Source organism: Oncorhynchus mykiss, chromosome 12 (assembly GCF_013265735.2).
Source record: "Oncorhynchus mykiss isolate Arlee chromosome 12, USDA_OmykA_1.1, whole genome shotgun sequence".
In the NCBI taxonomy this organism is placed as follows: domain Eukaryota; kingdom Metazoa; phylum Chordata; class Actinopteri; order Salmoniformes; family Salmonidae; genus Oncorhynchus; species Oncorhynchus mykiss.
This window is the reverse complement of record NC_048576.1, coordinates 1,539,183-1,556,682: the sequence shown is the minus strand read 5'-3', so window position 1 is coordinate 1,556,682 and position 17,500 is coordinate 1,539,183. Positions and strand designations below refer to the sequence as shown.

The window sequence follows — 17,500 nt, the reverse complement described above, 5'->3', positions numbered from 1 at the left end:
TCACAACTAACAGCAGAAGTAGCTAGCATGATAGCATCACGGCTCATTCACAACTAACAGCAGCAGTAGCTAGCATGATAGCATCACAGCTCAATCACAACTAACAGCAGCAGTAGCTAGCATGATAGCATCACAGCTCAATCACAACTAACAGCAGCAGTAGCTAGCATGATAGCATCACAGCTCAATCACAACTAACAGCAGAAGTAGCTAGCATGATAGCATCACAGCTCAATCACAACTAACAGCAGCAGTAGCTAGCAACAGGCTTCATCGACACCTGGAATAGAAGTCATTGGCCATCGCCAGTGTCCCTGCATCGAGAAGCCTACTGTAGGCCTGGTCTGTACAAGTGCCAGCAGCTGTGCTCTCTCTCTCTCTCTTTCTCTCGCTCTGGTCTCTGTCTGAGAGGGGTATCTCCAGGAAGAGGTTTGGGCTGAAAACCTACAGGACAGTAGATCTCCAGGAAGAGGGTTGGACTGAAAACCTACAGGACAGTAGATCTCCAGGAAGAGGGTTGGGCTGTAAACCTACAGGACAGTAGATCTCCAAGAAGAGGTTTGGGCAGCCCTGATGTACATAGTCAAAGCTTTCTTTCATTTCGGGTCAGTCACAGTGGTCAGATATTCTGCCACTGTGTGCTCTCTGTTTAGGACCAAATACCTTCTTTCCAATGTGTCAAGTAGTTATCTTTTTGATTTCTCATGATTTGGTTGGGTCTAATTGTGTTGCTGTCTAACTCACTTCCTAATCTTCATCCTCAGCTAAGAGTTAGAGTCAGAGTACTCACTTCCTCATCCTCACTTTAGTTAGAGGAGTCAGAGTACTCACTTCCTCATCCTCACCTTAGTTAGAGGATTCAGAGTACTCACTTCCTCATCCTCACCTAAGTTAGAGGAGTCAGAGTACTCACTTCCTCATCCTCACCTTAGTTAGAGGAGTCAGAGTAGTCACTTCCTCATCCTCACCTTAGTTAGAGGAGTCAGAGTAGTCACTTCCTCATCCTCACCATAGTTAGAGTCAGAGTACTCACTTCCTCATCCTCACCTTAGTTAGACCAGTCAGAGTACTCACTTCCTCATCCTCACCATAGTTAGAGTCAGAGTACTCACTTCCTCATCCTCACCAGTTAGAGGAGTCAGAGTACTCACTTCCTCATCTTCAACATAGTTAGAGGAGTCAGAGTACTCACTTCCTCATCCTCACCATAGTTAGAGTCAGAGTACTCACTTCCTCATCCTCACCTTAGTTAGAGGAGTCAGAGTACTCACTTCCTCATCCTCACCATAGTTAGAGTCAGAGTACTCACTTCCTCATCCTCACCATAGTTAGAGGAGTCAGAGTACTCACTTCCTCATCCTCACCATAGTTAGAGGAGTCAGAGTACTCACTTCCTCATCCTCACCAGTTAGAGGAGTCAGAGTACTCACTTCCTCATCCTCACCATAGTTAGAGGAGTCAGAGTACTCACTTCCTCATCCTCACCTTAGCTAGAGGAGTCAGAGTACTCACTTCCTCATCCTCACCTTAGCTAGAGGAGTCAGAGTACTCACTTCCTCATCCTCACCTTAGCTAGAGGAGTCAGAGTACTCACTTCCTCATCCTCACCAGTTAGAGGAGTCAGAGTACTCACTTCCTCATCCTCACCTTAGTTAGAGGAGTCAGAGTACTCACTTCCTCATCCTCACCAGTTAGAGGAGTCAAATAAATAGGTCCTAGGCTTTTTTGTGTTTTACTCTTGCCATTGGTGTGTGGTTGTATTTTAATTGTCTAATTGTCATATAAATTAAACCAATTAATCAAGGGTTAACTTACTCACGACACAACACAGAGGAGGATTGTGGGAAATCTTGAACATTATTAACGTTTTATGAAGATGAAGATTTACCTGTGAGTGACGGGGGAGAGCCGACAGGGGTCGACGGGTTGGACGAGAAGCTATTGTTTGTGTGGTCTGGAGAGTAGATCTGAAACCAACAATTAAATCACAGACAGTCAGTCAACACGTGTGTGTGCATGCATGCCTGTGTGTGTGTGTGTGTGTGTGTGTGTGTACATTTTGGCCTAGGGGTGTAGGTTGAGGTGTGTGTTCTCTCCTCACCGAAGCGAGAGCCTTCCCCAGGGCGTCTCCCGTCTGAGAGCTGGTCGGTGCCCGGTTAGCTGTCACAGACACACACACACACACACACACACACACGAACACACACACACACACACACACGCACGGGCGCGCACGCACACACACACACACACACACACACACACACACACACACACCACACCACACACAAACACGGAATAAGAAGTGGGATTCCGTAAGTATGGATGTTATTCATTTCAATAATTCCACCCTCCATCCTCCATCCCATAATCCCTCCATCCATTCATCTCTCTATTCATTCATCCATCCCTCTTTCCCCTGAAGGCCCTAACCCACACCCTGTCCACCCCCAGCTCCAGCTGTCACATCCTCAAGCCAAGTGTGTGTGTGTGTGTGTGTGTGTGTGTGTTCGTGTGTGTGTGTGTGTGTGTGTTCGTGTGTGTGTGTGTGTGTGTGTGTGTGTGTGCGTGTGTGTGTGTGTGTGTGTGTGTGTGTAGGGACAACCGAGCGTCCAGGGCAGCAAGTGAGGACCGCCTACACCACTCTCACATTAATTGCCCAATCACATTTTTTCCCCAGTTCTTTCACTGTTTAAGCGACACACGCTAACACACGCTAACACACGCCTCTCTCTCTCCTCTCCTCTCTCACTGTGTTTAATACACACAGCATAGACTAGGGACCATCAACTAGATTCAGCCGCGGGCCAATTTTTTCTTGAGCGGATGGTCAGGGGGCCCGGAACATAATTACAAATAATTTGCAGAATGCAAATTGACCACAAGAAGCCCAAACAGACATATTTGACTAAAACAATAATTTCAAACCTTCCTTACATTTGGACCAGGCGTCCAACTGACGGCCAGCAGGCTGAATTTGGACCGCGGGTGTTTTTATTTGGCTCCCGAAGTTTTTAGATATTTTTTTCATTATTTACATAATTTTCTTACCCAGAGCAACTTACAGGAGCAATTAGGGTTAAGTGTCCTGCTCAAGGGCAAATCAATAGATGTTTCTAAATATTATACCCTTCTTGTAAACCCCCCCAAAATATATATTTTTCTCTATCAGTTTAGCCATATAATTGGCTGTAGATATATTAGATCTGCCTTTTCTGGATGATAAGGGGCGGCAGGTAGCCTAGTGGTTAGTGACCTAGTGGTTAGAGGGTAGAGGCGGCAGGGTAGCCTAGTGGTTAGAGTGTAGAGGCGGCAGGGTAGCCTAGTGGTTAGAGTGTAGAGGTGGCAGGTAGCCTAGTGGTTAGAGTGTAGAGGCGGCAGGTAGCCTAGTGGTTAGAGTGTAGAGGCGGCAGGTAGCCTAGTGGTTAGAGTGTAGAGGCGGCAGGTAGCCTAGTGGTTAGAGTGTAGAGGCGGCAGGTAGTCTAGTGATTAGTGACCTAGTGGTTAGAGTGTAGAGGCGGCAGGGTAGCCTAGTGGTTAGAGTGTAGAGGCGGCAGGGTAACCTAGTGGTTAGAGTGTAGAGGTGGCAGGTAGACTAGTGGTTAGAGTGTAGAGGTGGCAGGTAGCCTAGTGGTTAGAGTGTAGAGGCGGCAGGTAGCCTAGTGGTTAGTGACCTAGTGGTTAGAGTGTAGAGGCAGCAAGTAGCCTAGTGGTTAGAGTGTAGAGGCGGCAGGTAGCCTAGTGGTTAGAGTGTAGAGGTGGCAGGTAGCCTAGTGGTTAGAGTGTAGAGGCGGCAGGTAGCCTAGTGATTAGTGACCTAGTGGTTAGAGTGTAGAGGCGGCAGGTAACCTAGTGATTAGTGACCTAGTGGTTAGAGTGTAGAGGCAGCAAGTAGCCTAGTGGTTAGAGTGTAGAGGCGGCAGGTAGCCAAGTGGTTAGAGTGTAGAGAATTAATCAAAGTAATTTTCCCATAAATGGATAGTTGTTTCCCTCTCCACGGTTTCAAGATTCTGTCTATTTGTCTTCGAACAACAACAACAACAACAACAACAACAACAACAACAACAACGCTCAACTTTTCCTGGATATGTACTATTTTTTGTACGATTTTTAATAAACAGGTGTGGTGACAGAGGGCAACCTTGTTTAAATGCTTATTGACAATTCAAAGTGCTCAGAGAAGTAACAGTTATTTATTATTTTACATAAAGGATTGTTGTGCATGACTTTTACCCATCTTACGAGACATTTTTTCAAAGTTGAGAAAAATTCAGGCACTTATAAACAGATTCTTGACGTACAGTATCAAATGCTTTCTCAAAATCTTCTATAAAGATTATACCTGGTTTCCCTGCAGTCTCATAGTTTTACATTATTTATTTGTATATATTTTTTGGTAATCCTAGGGGGTAGATCAGCTTTAATATTGCAGATAGATTGTAGTAATGAACACCTAGGGTTCTAATTTCAGGTTATACATACTATATAAATTTTTCGGACACAATCAATTTTTACAATAGTTATATTTAGTTTGCTTTAAGTCCTGACCTTCTTGTACCCTCAACCTCTCTCATCTACTACTGATGTCCTTCCTCTACCCTCAACCTCTCCCATCTATTACTGATGTCCTTCCTCTACCCTCAACCTCTCTCATCTATTACTGATGTCCTTCCTCTACCCTCAACCTCTCCCATCTATTACTGATGTCCTTCCTCTACCCTCAACCTCTCCCATCTATTACTGATGTCCTTCCTCTACCCTCAACCTCTCCCATCTATTACTGATGTCCTTCCTCTACCCTCAACCTCTCCCATCTACTTTGGATGTCCTTCCTCTACCCCCAACCTCTCCCATCTATTACTGATGTCCTTCCTCTCCTCTACCCTCAACCATCTATTATCGATGTCCTTCCTCTACCCTCAACCTCTCCCATCTATTTCTGATGTCCTTCCTCTACCCTCAACCTCTATTACTGATGTCCATCCTCTACCCCCAACCTCTCCCATCTACTTCGGATGTCCATCCTGTTTGATTTCTATCTGCGATGTATTTGTAACTGTGTAAAACTGGTATTTATCACAATTTTCTTTAACCAATTTTGGTCTTTAACGAGTTCCTTACTTTTCCCCCCTTCCACTTCCTTCTTCCGTTTTTGCGGTATTATTGGGTAGAGCAGACACTTCCATATATTTTTATTAGCTGCATGTGTGACATAACTCCTATTTATGAAATAATTTACAAAGATTATGCCTTTTGAAAAAATTTATTTAAAAGAAAAGTAAAAAAAATAAAAAAAATAATATTTGTTGTATTATTTGTTCTGTCTTTTCTGCTTTTCCATTATTTCCTGACTAATGTTCCTTTTAAGAATCCCGTTTGATTTGTGATGAATAATGTCTGGTCGGGCCTTTTTTTTAAAATGAGCAATACATTTTGACAATATTTTTACGTCACAACATTGAAGGGTGAGGGGGCCTCCAATTTTTTAAAGAGACTGGATCTTTGTAACGCCCCCCCCCCCCCCCCCGTCTCCTGCTTCAGTAAGAGAGAGATCACCATCCTCCATATAATTTGCTCAGTTTGTTTGATAAGTGAAACCCGATCTGTCCTGAATAAATTCCTTAAACTCCTTTTGTTTCGTGTCTAGATCACTCAGTGCTTCTGTAGATTTACATTTATCTACACCGTTGATGTGTAATGTTAGATTTTCTATTTCCCGCTGTAAGTCTTTTCTCTGTTAAACGATACTGTTTTGGTTTGTGTGGAACCGAAAATGGAATTGAACGGCCTCTAAAGGAACACTTAAAAGGTATCCCATACGATCCAGTCGGTCCGCTGAACCTGTACAACAAAAAGCTACGAATTCCTCTGTTTTTGATAAGAAAATAGTGTCAGTCAATGAACCCTGGTTTAAATTTCCCCTGTCATCGTGAAGAATTTCTGTCATATTTGCATGTAGGTCTATAGGCTGATGGTCTGATCGCATTCCATCCTCGTGTCATATTTACATGTAGGTCTATAGGCTGATGGTCTGATTCCATCCTCGAAATACAATACATAGCAAATAGCATAGAAAAGGATACCGGAAAATAATCAATCTGACTAGCTTGATTAAGCCTCCAAGTATATCTTACAAGATCCGAGTTTTTATGCCTCAAAATATCTGTAAATTCCAACATGTTCATAATATTTGCAATCTCTTCGAGCGCCAGAGGGTGACAGTTGGTAGTGTGATTACCTGTAAGGTCCATTGACGTGCTTAAAACTGTATTGTAGCACCCTACCATTATAATATAGTTATCTGTATGTATCTTGGGGACTAATTCGATTATTATAAATGTTTTCAAAGAAGGATTGGATTGTCATTATTCGGTCCATATAGATTTATGAGCCATCATTGTTTTATCTTCATGTTCAACCGAATTCATATTCCTTCAGGATCTATTTTAACGGAACTCAAGTTTTTGTACACAGTTAATAATTTAACATTTCAAGTCTTTCTCATTTTAAAACTTTTGTGTGTTTTATGTTAACTGTTAATTTGTGATTGTTAATATCACTTGCTTTGGCAATGTCAATATATGTTAAGAGAGAGAGAGAGGTAGAGTGAGAGGTAGAGAGAGAAGTAGAGAGAGATCTCAGAGAGGTAGAGAGACAGAGAGAGGTAGAGAGACAGAGAGAGAGAGAGAGAGAGAGAGAGAGAGAGAGAGAGAGAGAGAGAGAGAGAGAGAGAGAGAGAGGTAGAGTGAGAGGTAGAGAGAGAGAGAGAGAGAGAGAGAGAGAGAGAGAGGTAGAGAGAGAGGTAGAGTGAGAGGTAGAGAGAGAAGTAGAGAGAGAGAGAGAGAGGTAGAGAGAGAGGTAGAGTGAGAGGTAGAGAGAGAAGTAGAGAGAGATCTCAGAGAGGTAGAGAGACAGAGAGAGGTAGAGAGACAGAGAGAGAGAGAGAGAGAGAGAGAGAGAGAGAGAGAGAGAGAGAGAGAGAGGTAGAGAGAGAGGTAGAGTGAGAGAGAGAGACAGAGAGAGGTAGAGAGACAGAGAGAGAGAGAGAGAGAGAGAGAGAGAGAGAGAGAGAGAGAGAGAGAGAGAGGTAGAGAGAGAGGTAGAGTGAGAGGTAGAGAGAGAAGTAGAGAGAGATCTCAGAGAGGTAGAGAGACAGAGAGAGAGAGAGAGAGAGAGAGAGAGAGAGAGTGAGAGAGAGAGAGAGAGAGAGACAGAGAGAGAGAGAGAGAGAGAGAGCGAGAGAGAAAGGGGCTTTATTATCTATTTCACTTGCTTTGACAATGTAAACATATGTTTCCCATGCCAATAAAACTCCTTAAATGGAAATTGAACTGAGAGCTAGAGAGAGAGAGATCTCAGAGAGAGAAAGAAAGATCGAGATCGATAGAGGGAGAGGGAAAGAGAGAATCATTGTGGAATGTTGGAGGACAAGCATCCAATCTGTTTCTGATTGTTCTATTATTTGTTCAGTGTGATTGAAAAAGAGCAGGACCATATGCTGGAATGTCTGTGGCGGTATAGAGGAACAACACAGTGACACTCCAGCCATCACTGAGAGGAGGACACGTCACAGCTAATCACAGCAGAGTCAAAACCTTATGTGGTTCTATGTTCATCAGTCCCTCTTGTATACGTTTAGTCGTCTCTGTCTGTCTGTCTGTCTGTCTGTCTGTCTGTCTGTCTGTCTGTCTGTCTGTCTGTCCATCCATCACCTTGTCTGTCTGTCTGTCTGTCTGTCTGTCTGTCTGTCTGTCTGTCTGTCTGTCTGTCTGTCCATCCATCACTCTGTCTGTCCGTCCATCACTCTGTCTGTCTGTCTGTCTGTCTGTCTGTCTGTCTGTCTGTCTGTCTGTCTGTCTGTCTGTCTGTCCATCCATCACTTTGTCTGTCTGTCTGTCTGTCTGTCCATCCATCACTTTGTCTGTCTGTCTGTCTGTCCGTCTGTCTGTCTGTCCATCCATCACTTTGTCTGTCTGCCACATTGCTGGTCTTACCACTGTAATCAGCCCTGTCTTCTGTCCTGTAATCAGCCCTGTCTTCTGTCCTGTCTTCTGCAGCCCTGTGTCCTTGTCCCCAGGTCTTACCCATCACGCTGTCTGTGCCGTTGGTGGTGGCAGTGCAGGAAGCTGTACTGTACTGATTGGAGGCACTGCTACGATGGAAACTGGACATGGGAGGAAGACTGGGGTTGATGTCTGCCGAGGAGTGTGACGGGTAGCTCTGTAGAGAGGGAGAATGGAGGGAGAGAAACAACCATCAGACTAACCATCTAACCAATTAGAACCATCAGACTGACCATGTAACCCATTAGAACCCTCAGACTGACCATCTAACCATTTAGAACCATCAGACTGACCATCTAACCATTTAGAACCCTCAGACTGACCATCTAACCATTTAGAACCCTCAGACTGACCATCTAACCATTTAGAACCCTCAGACTGACCATCTAACCATTTAAAACCCTCAGACTGACCATCTAACCATTTAGAACCCTCAGACTGGCCATCTAACCCATTTATAACCCTCAGACTGACCATCTAACCATGTAGAACCCTCAGACTGACCATCTAACCCATTAGAACCCTCAGACTCACCATCTAACCCATTCAAACCTAAAGCAATGAAAAGCAATAAGAGTGAGATGATATGGAGGCATACCAAGGCTAAGGAATAATCAACTAATGGAGAGAGGTAAGGGCAGGTAAGGGCGCTCTCGAGCGGCTAGATGTTCTTTACCATTCGGCCATCAGATTTGCCACCAATGCCTCTTATAGGACACATCACTGCACTCTATACTCCTCTGTAAACTGGTCATCTCTGTATACCCATCACAAGACCCACTGGTTGATGCTTATTTATAAAACCCTCTTAGGCCTCACTCCCCCCTATCTGAGATATCTACTGCAGCCCTCATCCTCCACATACAACACCTGTTCACTCCCTCCTATCTGAGATATCTACTGCAGCCCTCATCCTCCACATACAACACCCGTTCTGCCAGTCGCATTCTGTTAAAGATCCCCAAAGCACACACATCCCTGGGTCGCTCGTCTTTTCAGTTCGCTGCAGCTAGCGACTGGAAGGAGCTGCAACAAAACACTCAAACTGGACAGTTTTATCTCTTCATTCAAAGACTCAATCATGGAGCTGTCACTCTGACTGACAGTTGTGGCTGCTTTACGTGATGTATTGTTGTCTCTACCTTCTTACCCTTTGTGCTGTTGTCTGTGCCCAATAATGTTAATCTCAGCCCCAGTCCCCGCAGGAGGCCAATTACCTTTTGGTAGGCCATCATTGTAAACAAGAATGAGTTCAATAAAAAGAAAACAATGACAAGGAGACATAGAAAGTGACTGAAAGACAGAAAGAAGAAGAGGGAGGAGAATAGATTAGAAAATAAGGAGATAAGGAAAGGAAAGGAGGAGTGGAGAGTAGATTAGAAAAGAAGGAGATAAGAAAATGAAAGGAGGAGTGGAGAGTAGATTAGAAAAGAAGGAGATAAGGAAATGAAAGTAGGAGTGGAGAGTAGATTAGAAAAGAAGGAGATAAGGAAAGGAAAGGAGGAGTGGAGAGTAGATTAGAAAAGAAGGAGATAAGGAAAGGAAAGGAGGAGAGGATACTCACCAGCCGGTCATGCAGGTGGGTGCCACAGTAGCTGCTGCTCTGGGGGCCGTGGGAGGAGTTACCCAGCATGCCGCTGTAACCAGGCTGGTTCATTCCGCTGGAGGAGCTCCACGGGTCAGCACTGTGGTGACCGTCTACAGGGGCAAAGAGAGGGATGTGGTGACCGTCTACAGGGGCAAAGAGAGGGATGTGGTGACCGTCTACAGGGGCAAAGAGAGGGATGAGGTGACCGTCTACAGGGGCAAAGAGAGGGATGTGGTGACCGTCTACAGGGGCAAAGAGAGGGATTTGGTGACCGTCTACAGGGGAAAAGAGAGGGATTTGGTGACCGTCTACAGGGGAAAAGAGAGGGATTTGGTGACCGTCTACAGGGGCAAAGAGAGGGATGTGGTGACCGTCTACAGGGGCAAAGAGAGGGATGTGGTGACCGTCTACAGTGGCAAAGAGAGGGATGAGGGACCCCTCCTGGAGCATACGCTTACGATCACAGCATACACCCTGCCAACTGAATACACAACATACACCCTGCCAACTAGATCACATTATACACCCTACTAACTAGATCACATTATACACCCTGCCAACTCAATACACAACATACACCCTGCTAACTAGATCACATTATACACCCTGCTAACTAGATCACATCATACATCCTGCCAACTGAAAACACAACATACACCCTGCTAACTGAATACACAACATACACCCTGCTAACTAGATCACATTATACACCCCGCTAACTAGATCACATCATACATCCTGCCAACTGAAAACACAACATACACCCTGCTAACTGAATACACAACATACACCCTGCTAACTAGATCACATTATACACCCCGCTAACTAGATCACATCATACACCCTGCCAACTCAATACACATCATACACCCTGCTAACTAGATCACATCATATATCCTGCCAACTGAAAACACAACATACACCCTGCTAACTAGATTATAGCATACACCCTGCCAACTAGATCACATCATACACCCTGCTAACTAGATCACATCATACACCCTGCTAACTAGATCACATCATACACCCTGCCAACTAGATCACATCATACACCCTGCTAACTAGATCACATCATACACCCTGCCAACAGAATACACAACATACACCCTGCTAACTAGATCACATCATACACCCTGCTAACTAGATCACATCATACACCCTGCTAACTAGATCACAACATACACCCTACTAACTAGATCACATCAAACACCCTGCTAACTGAATTCACAACATACACCCTGCTAACTAGATCACATCATAAACCCTGCCAACTGAATACAACATACACCCTGCTAACTAGATCACAGCATACACCCTGCCAACTGAATACACAACATACACCCTACTAACTACATCACATCATACACCCTGATAACTAGATCACATCACACACCGTGCTAACTGAATACACAACATACACCCTGCTAACTAGATCACATCATACACCCTGCTAACTGAATACACAACATACACCCTGCTAACTAGATCACATCATACACCCTGCTAACTAGATCACATCATACACCCTGCCGACTGAATACACAAAATACACCCTACTAACAAGATCACATCATACACCCTGCTAACTGAATACACAACATACACCCTGCTAACTAGATCACATCATACACCCTGCTAACTGAATACACAACATATACCCTGCTAACTAGATCACATCATACACCCTGCCAACTGAATACAACATACACCCTGCTAACTGAATACACAACATATACCCTGCTAACTGAATACAAAATACACCCTGCCAACTAGATCACAACATACACCCTGCTAACTAGATCACATCATACACCCTGCTAACTGAATACACAACATACACCCTGCCAACTGAATACACATCATACACCCTGCTAACTGAATACACCACATACACCCTGCTAACTAGATCACAGCATACACCCTGCCAACTGAATACACAACATACACCCTACTAACTAGATCACATCATACACCCTGATAACTAGATCACATCACACACCCTGCTAACTGAATACACAACATACACCCTGCTAACTAGATCACATCATACACCCTGCTAACTGAATACACAACATACACCCTGCTAACTAGATCACATCATACACCCTGCTAACTAGATCACATCATACACCCTGCCAACTGAATACACAAAATACACCCTACTAACAAGATCACATCATACACCCTGCTAACTGAATACACAACATACACCCTGCTAACTGAATACACAACATACACCCTGCTAACTAGATCACATCATACACCCTGCCAACTGAATACACATCATACACCCTGCTAACTGAATACACCACATACACCCTGCTAACTAGATCACAGCATACACCCTGCCAACTGAATACACAACATACACCCTACTAACTAGATCACATCATACACCCTGATAACTAGATCACATCATAAACCCTACTAACTGAATACACATCATACACCCTGCTAACTGAATACACCACATACACCCTGCTAACTAGATCACAGCATACACCCTGCCAACTGAATACACAACATACACCCTACTAACTAGATCACATCATACACCCTGATAACTAGATCACATCACACACCCTGCTAACTGAATACACAACATACACCCTGCTAACTAGATCACATCATACACCCTGCTAACTGAATACACAACATACACCCTGCTAACTAGATCACATCATACACCCTGCTAACTAGATCACATCATACACCCTGCCAACTGAATACACAAAATACACCCTACTAACAAGATCACATCATACACCCTGCTAACTGAATACACAACATACACCCTGCTAACTAGATCACATCATACACCCTGCTAACTGAATACACAACATATACCCTGCTAACTAGATCACATCATACACCCTGCCAACTGAATACAACATACACCCTGCTAACTGAATACACAACATACACCCTGCTAACTGAATACAAAATACACCCTGCCAACTAGATCACATCATACACCCTGCTAACTAGATCACATCATACACCCTGCTAACTGAATACACAACATACACCCTGCTAACTAGATCACATCATACACCCTGCTAACTGAATACACAACATATACCCTGCTAACTAGATCACATCATACACCCTGCCAACTGAATACAACATACACCCTGCTAACTGAATACAACATACACCCTGCTAACTGAATACACAACATACACCCTGCTAACTGAATACAACATACACCCTGCTAAATGAATACAGATCATACACCCTGCTAACTGAATACACAACATACACCCTGCTAACTGAATACACAACATACACCCTGCTAACTAGATCCCATCATACACCCTGCTAACTAGATCACATCATACACCCTGCTAACTAGATCACATCATACACCCTGCCAACTAGATCACATCATACACCCTGCTAACTAGATCACATCATACACCCTGCTAACTAGATCACATCATACACCCTGCCAACTAGATCACATCATACACCCTGCTAACTAGATCACATCATACACCCTGCCAACAGAATACACAACATACACCCTGCTAACTAGATCACATCATACAACCTGCTAACTGAATACACAACATACACCCTACTAACTAGATCACATCATACACCCTACTAACTGAATACACATCATACACCCTGCTAACTGAATACACCACATACACCCTGGTAACTAGATCGCATCATACACCCTGCCAACTAGATCACATCATACACCCTGCTAACTAGATCACATCATACACCCTGCCAACTAGATCACATCATACACCCTGCTAACTAGATCACATCATACACCCTGCTAACTAGATCACAACATACACCCTACTAACAAGATCACATCAAACACCCTGCTAACTGAATTCACATCATACACCCTGCCAACTAGATCACATCATACACCCTGCTAACTAGATCACATCATACACCCTGCTAACTAGATCACAGCATACACCCTGCCAACTGAATACACAACATACACCCTACTAACTAGATCACATCATACACCCTGATAACTAGATCACATCACACACCCTGCTAACTGAATACACAACATACACCCTGCTAACTAGATCACATCATACATCCTGCTAACTGAATACACAACATACACCCTGCTAACTAGATCACATCATACACCCTGCTAACTAGATCACATCATACACCCTGCCAACTGAATACACAAAATACACCCTTCTAACTAGATCAAATCATACACCCTGCTAACTGAATACACAACATACACCCTGCTAACTAGATCACATCATACACCCTGCTAACTGAATACACAACATATACACTGCTAACTAGATCACATCATACACCCTGCCAACTGAATACAACATACACCCTGCTAACTGAATACACAACATACACCCTGCTAACTGAATACAACATACACCCTGCCAACTAGATCACATCATACACCCTGCTAACTATATCACATCATACACCCTGCTAACTGAATACACAACATACACCCTGCTAACTAGATCACATCATACACCCTGCTAACTAGATCACATCATACACCCTGCTAACTGAATACACAACATATACCCTGCTAACTGAATACAACATACACCCTGCTAACTAGATCACATCATACACGCTGCTAACTGAATACACAACATACACCCTGCTAACTAGAGCACATCATACACCCTGCTAACTGAATACACAACATATACCCTGCTAACTAGATCACATCATACACCCTGCCAACTGAATACAACATACACCCTGCTAACTGAATACAACATACACCCTGCTAACTGAATACACAACATACACCCTGCTAACTAGATCACATCACACACCCTGCTAACTGAATACACAACATACACCCTGCTAACTAGATCACATCATACACCCTGCTAACTGAATACACAACATACACCCTGCTAACTAGATCACAACATACACCCTGCTAACTAGATCACAACATACACCCTGCTAACTGAATACACATCATACACCCTGCTAACTGAATACACAACATACACCCTGCTAACTAGATCCCATCATACACCCTGCTAACTAGATCACATCATACACCCTGCTAACTAGATCACATCATACACCCTGCTAACTAGATCACATCATACACCCTGCCAACTGAATACACAACATACACCCTGCTAACTGAATACAACATACACCCTGCTAACTGAATACACAACATACACCCTGCTAACTGAATACAACATACACCCTGCTAACTGAATACACATCATACACCCTGCTAACTGAATACACAACATACACCCTGCTAACTAGATCCCATCATACACCCTGCTAACTAGATCACATCATACACCCTGCTAACTAGATCACATCATACACCCTGCTAACTAGATCACATCATACACCCTGCTAACTGAATACACAACATACACCCTGCCAACTGAATACACAACATACACCCTGCTAACTGAATACAACATACACCCTGCTAACTGAATACAACATACACCCTGCTAACTGAATACACAACATACACCCTGCTAACTGAATACAACATACACCCTGCTAACTGAATACAACATACACCCTGCCAACTGAATACACAACATACACCCTGCTAACTGAATACAACATACACCCTGCTAACTGAATACAACATACACCCTGCTAACTGAATACACAACATACACCCTGCTAACTGAATACAACATACACCCTGCCAACTGAATACACAACATACACCCTGCTAACTGAATACAACATACACCCTGCTAACTGAATACAACATACACCCTGCTAACTGAATACAACATACACCCTGCTAACTGAATACAACATACACCCTGCTAACTGAATACAACATACACCCTGCTAACTGAATACAACATACACCCTGCCAACTGAATACACAACATACACCCTGCTAACTGAATACAACATACACCCTGCTAACTGAATACACAACATACACCCTGCTAACTGAATACAACATACACCCTGCTAACTGAATACAACATACACCCTGCTAACTGAATACAACATACACCCTGCTAACTGAATACACAACATACACCCTGCTAACTGAATACAAAACGATCCCAAGGTAGATGTGTAGATGTGTGAAGAGAGTATTAAATATCGTTTCTACAGTCCTATTGGTGTGTGATTATGTTTTGATCTATGTCTCCATCTATGTCATGTGATGCTTTCCTATCAATCCCCTGGCCACTTTATTTATTTTACCTTTATTTAACTAGGCAAGTCAGTTAAGAACACATTCTTATTTTCAATGACGGCCTAGGAACAGTGGGTTAACTGGTCTAGGAACAGTGGGTTAACTGCCTGTTCAGGGGCAGAACGACAGCTCGGGGATTCGAAAATGCAACCTTTCGGTTACTAGTCCAACGCTCTAACCACTAGGCTACCCTGCCGTGTCAACTGTACTGTTACTATAATGTCTCTGGCTCTCTGGGGAAGATAATACTTCCATTACGCTGTCTCCGTTTCCATCCTCCGCTGTGCACGAAACCCCAAGCTGCCTGCCTACCGTGTGGCTGAGATCCTAACCCTCCCTACTGCATGGCTCTGAGCCCCTCAACCACTTGCTGTGTGATTAGTAAGGCAGAGCAGCAGACAGTCCAGGCCAGACCAGAGGCTGTGATGTCACCAACAGCAAACACCGGCCCTCCAATTACAGGGAGACCTACTCATCTAACTTGTCTGGATCACTTCGTCTATCAATCCACAGCCAAAGCACTGTCTTTTTTTTTTTTTTGTAAGTACAGAGCCTTCGGTAAGTATTCAGACCCTGACTTTTTCCAGATTTTGTTACAGCCTTATTCTAAAATGTATTTAAAAAAATAATAATATGTACTCATCAATCTACACACAATACCCCATAATGACAAAGCAAAAAACAGGTTTTTAATTAATTAATTATTTATTTATTATATGAATAAATATCACATCATAAGTATTCAGACCTTTAACTCAGTATTCCGGCACAGCCAGAAGAGGACTGGCCACCCCCTCATAGCCTGCTTCCTCTCTAGGTTTCTTCCTAGGTTCTGGCCTTTCTAGGGAGTTTTTCCTATTTAGTACACTACTTTTTGACCAGGGCCCATAGTAGTGCACTATGTAGGGGATAGGGTGTCTTTTGTGACACACACACAAGGCTCTGAGAGTGTCCCTTCTCAGAGCCCTGGTCAAAACTAGTGCACTATATAGGGGATAGGGTAGTGGACTAGGTAGTGGACACCCTTCCTTTCTAGGGAGTTTTTCCTAGCCACCGTGCTTCTACACCTGCATTGCTTGCTGTTTGGGGTTTTAGGCTGGGTTTCTGTACAGCACTTTGAGATATCAGCTGATGTACGAAGGGCTATATACATACATTTGATTTGATGGGAATAGGTTAGTGGACTATGTAGGGAATAGGGTAGTGGACTATTTAGGGAATATGATAGTGGAATGAATAGGGTAGTGCACTATGTAGGGAATATGGTAGTGGACTATGTAGGGAATAGGGTAGTGGACTATTTTGTTGAAGCACTTTAGGCAGCGATTACAGCATTGTGTCTTCTTGGGTATGACGCTACAAGCTTGGCACGCCTGTACTTGGGGAGTTTCTCCCATTCTTCTCTGCAGATCCTTTCAGGTCTCCAGAGATGTTCAATCGGGTTCAAGTCCGGGCTCTGGCTGGGCCACTCAAGGACATTCAAAGACTTGTCCCGAAGCCACTCCTGCGTTGTCTTGGCTCTGTGTTTAGGGTCGTTGTCCTGTTGGAAGTTGAACCTTCGCCCCAGTCTGAGGTACTGAGTGCTCTGGAGCAGGTTTTCATCAAGGATCTCTCTGTACTTTGCTCCGTTCATCTTTCCCTTGATCCTGACTAGTC

General features: G+C 43.7%; 1 protein-coding gene across 4 annotated transcripts in view; it reads right to left on the bottom strand.

The window, feature by feature from the left end:
• LOC110517257 (transcription factor 4) overlaps positions 1 to 17,500 on the bottom strand; it is a 409,834-nt gene that overhangs the window by 6,139 nt on the left and 386,195 nt on the right. For 3 of the 4 annotated variants that reach the window (XM_036936725.1, XM_036936724.1, XM_036936723.1), the window contains 4 exons: positions 9,628 to 9,761; positions 7,995 to 8,220; positions 2,102 to 2,160; positions 1,889 to 1,967 (listed from right to left, as the gene is read on the bottom strand). In XM_036936725.1, the coding sequence (XP_036792620.1) occupies positions 1,889 to 1,967; positions 2,102 to 2,160; positions 7,995 to 8,220; positions 9,628 to 9,761 (498 nt within the window). The remainder of the gene's footprint in view (positions 1 to 1,888; positions 1,968 to 2,101; positions 2,161 to 7,994; positions 8,221 to 9,627; positions 9,762 to 17,500) is intronic. The other variant, XM_036936726.1, reaches the window with a different exon arrangement.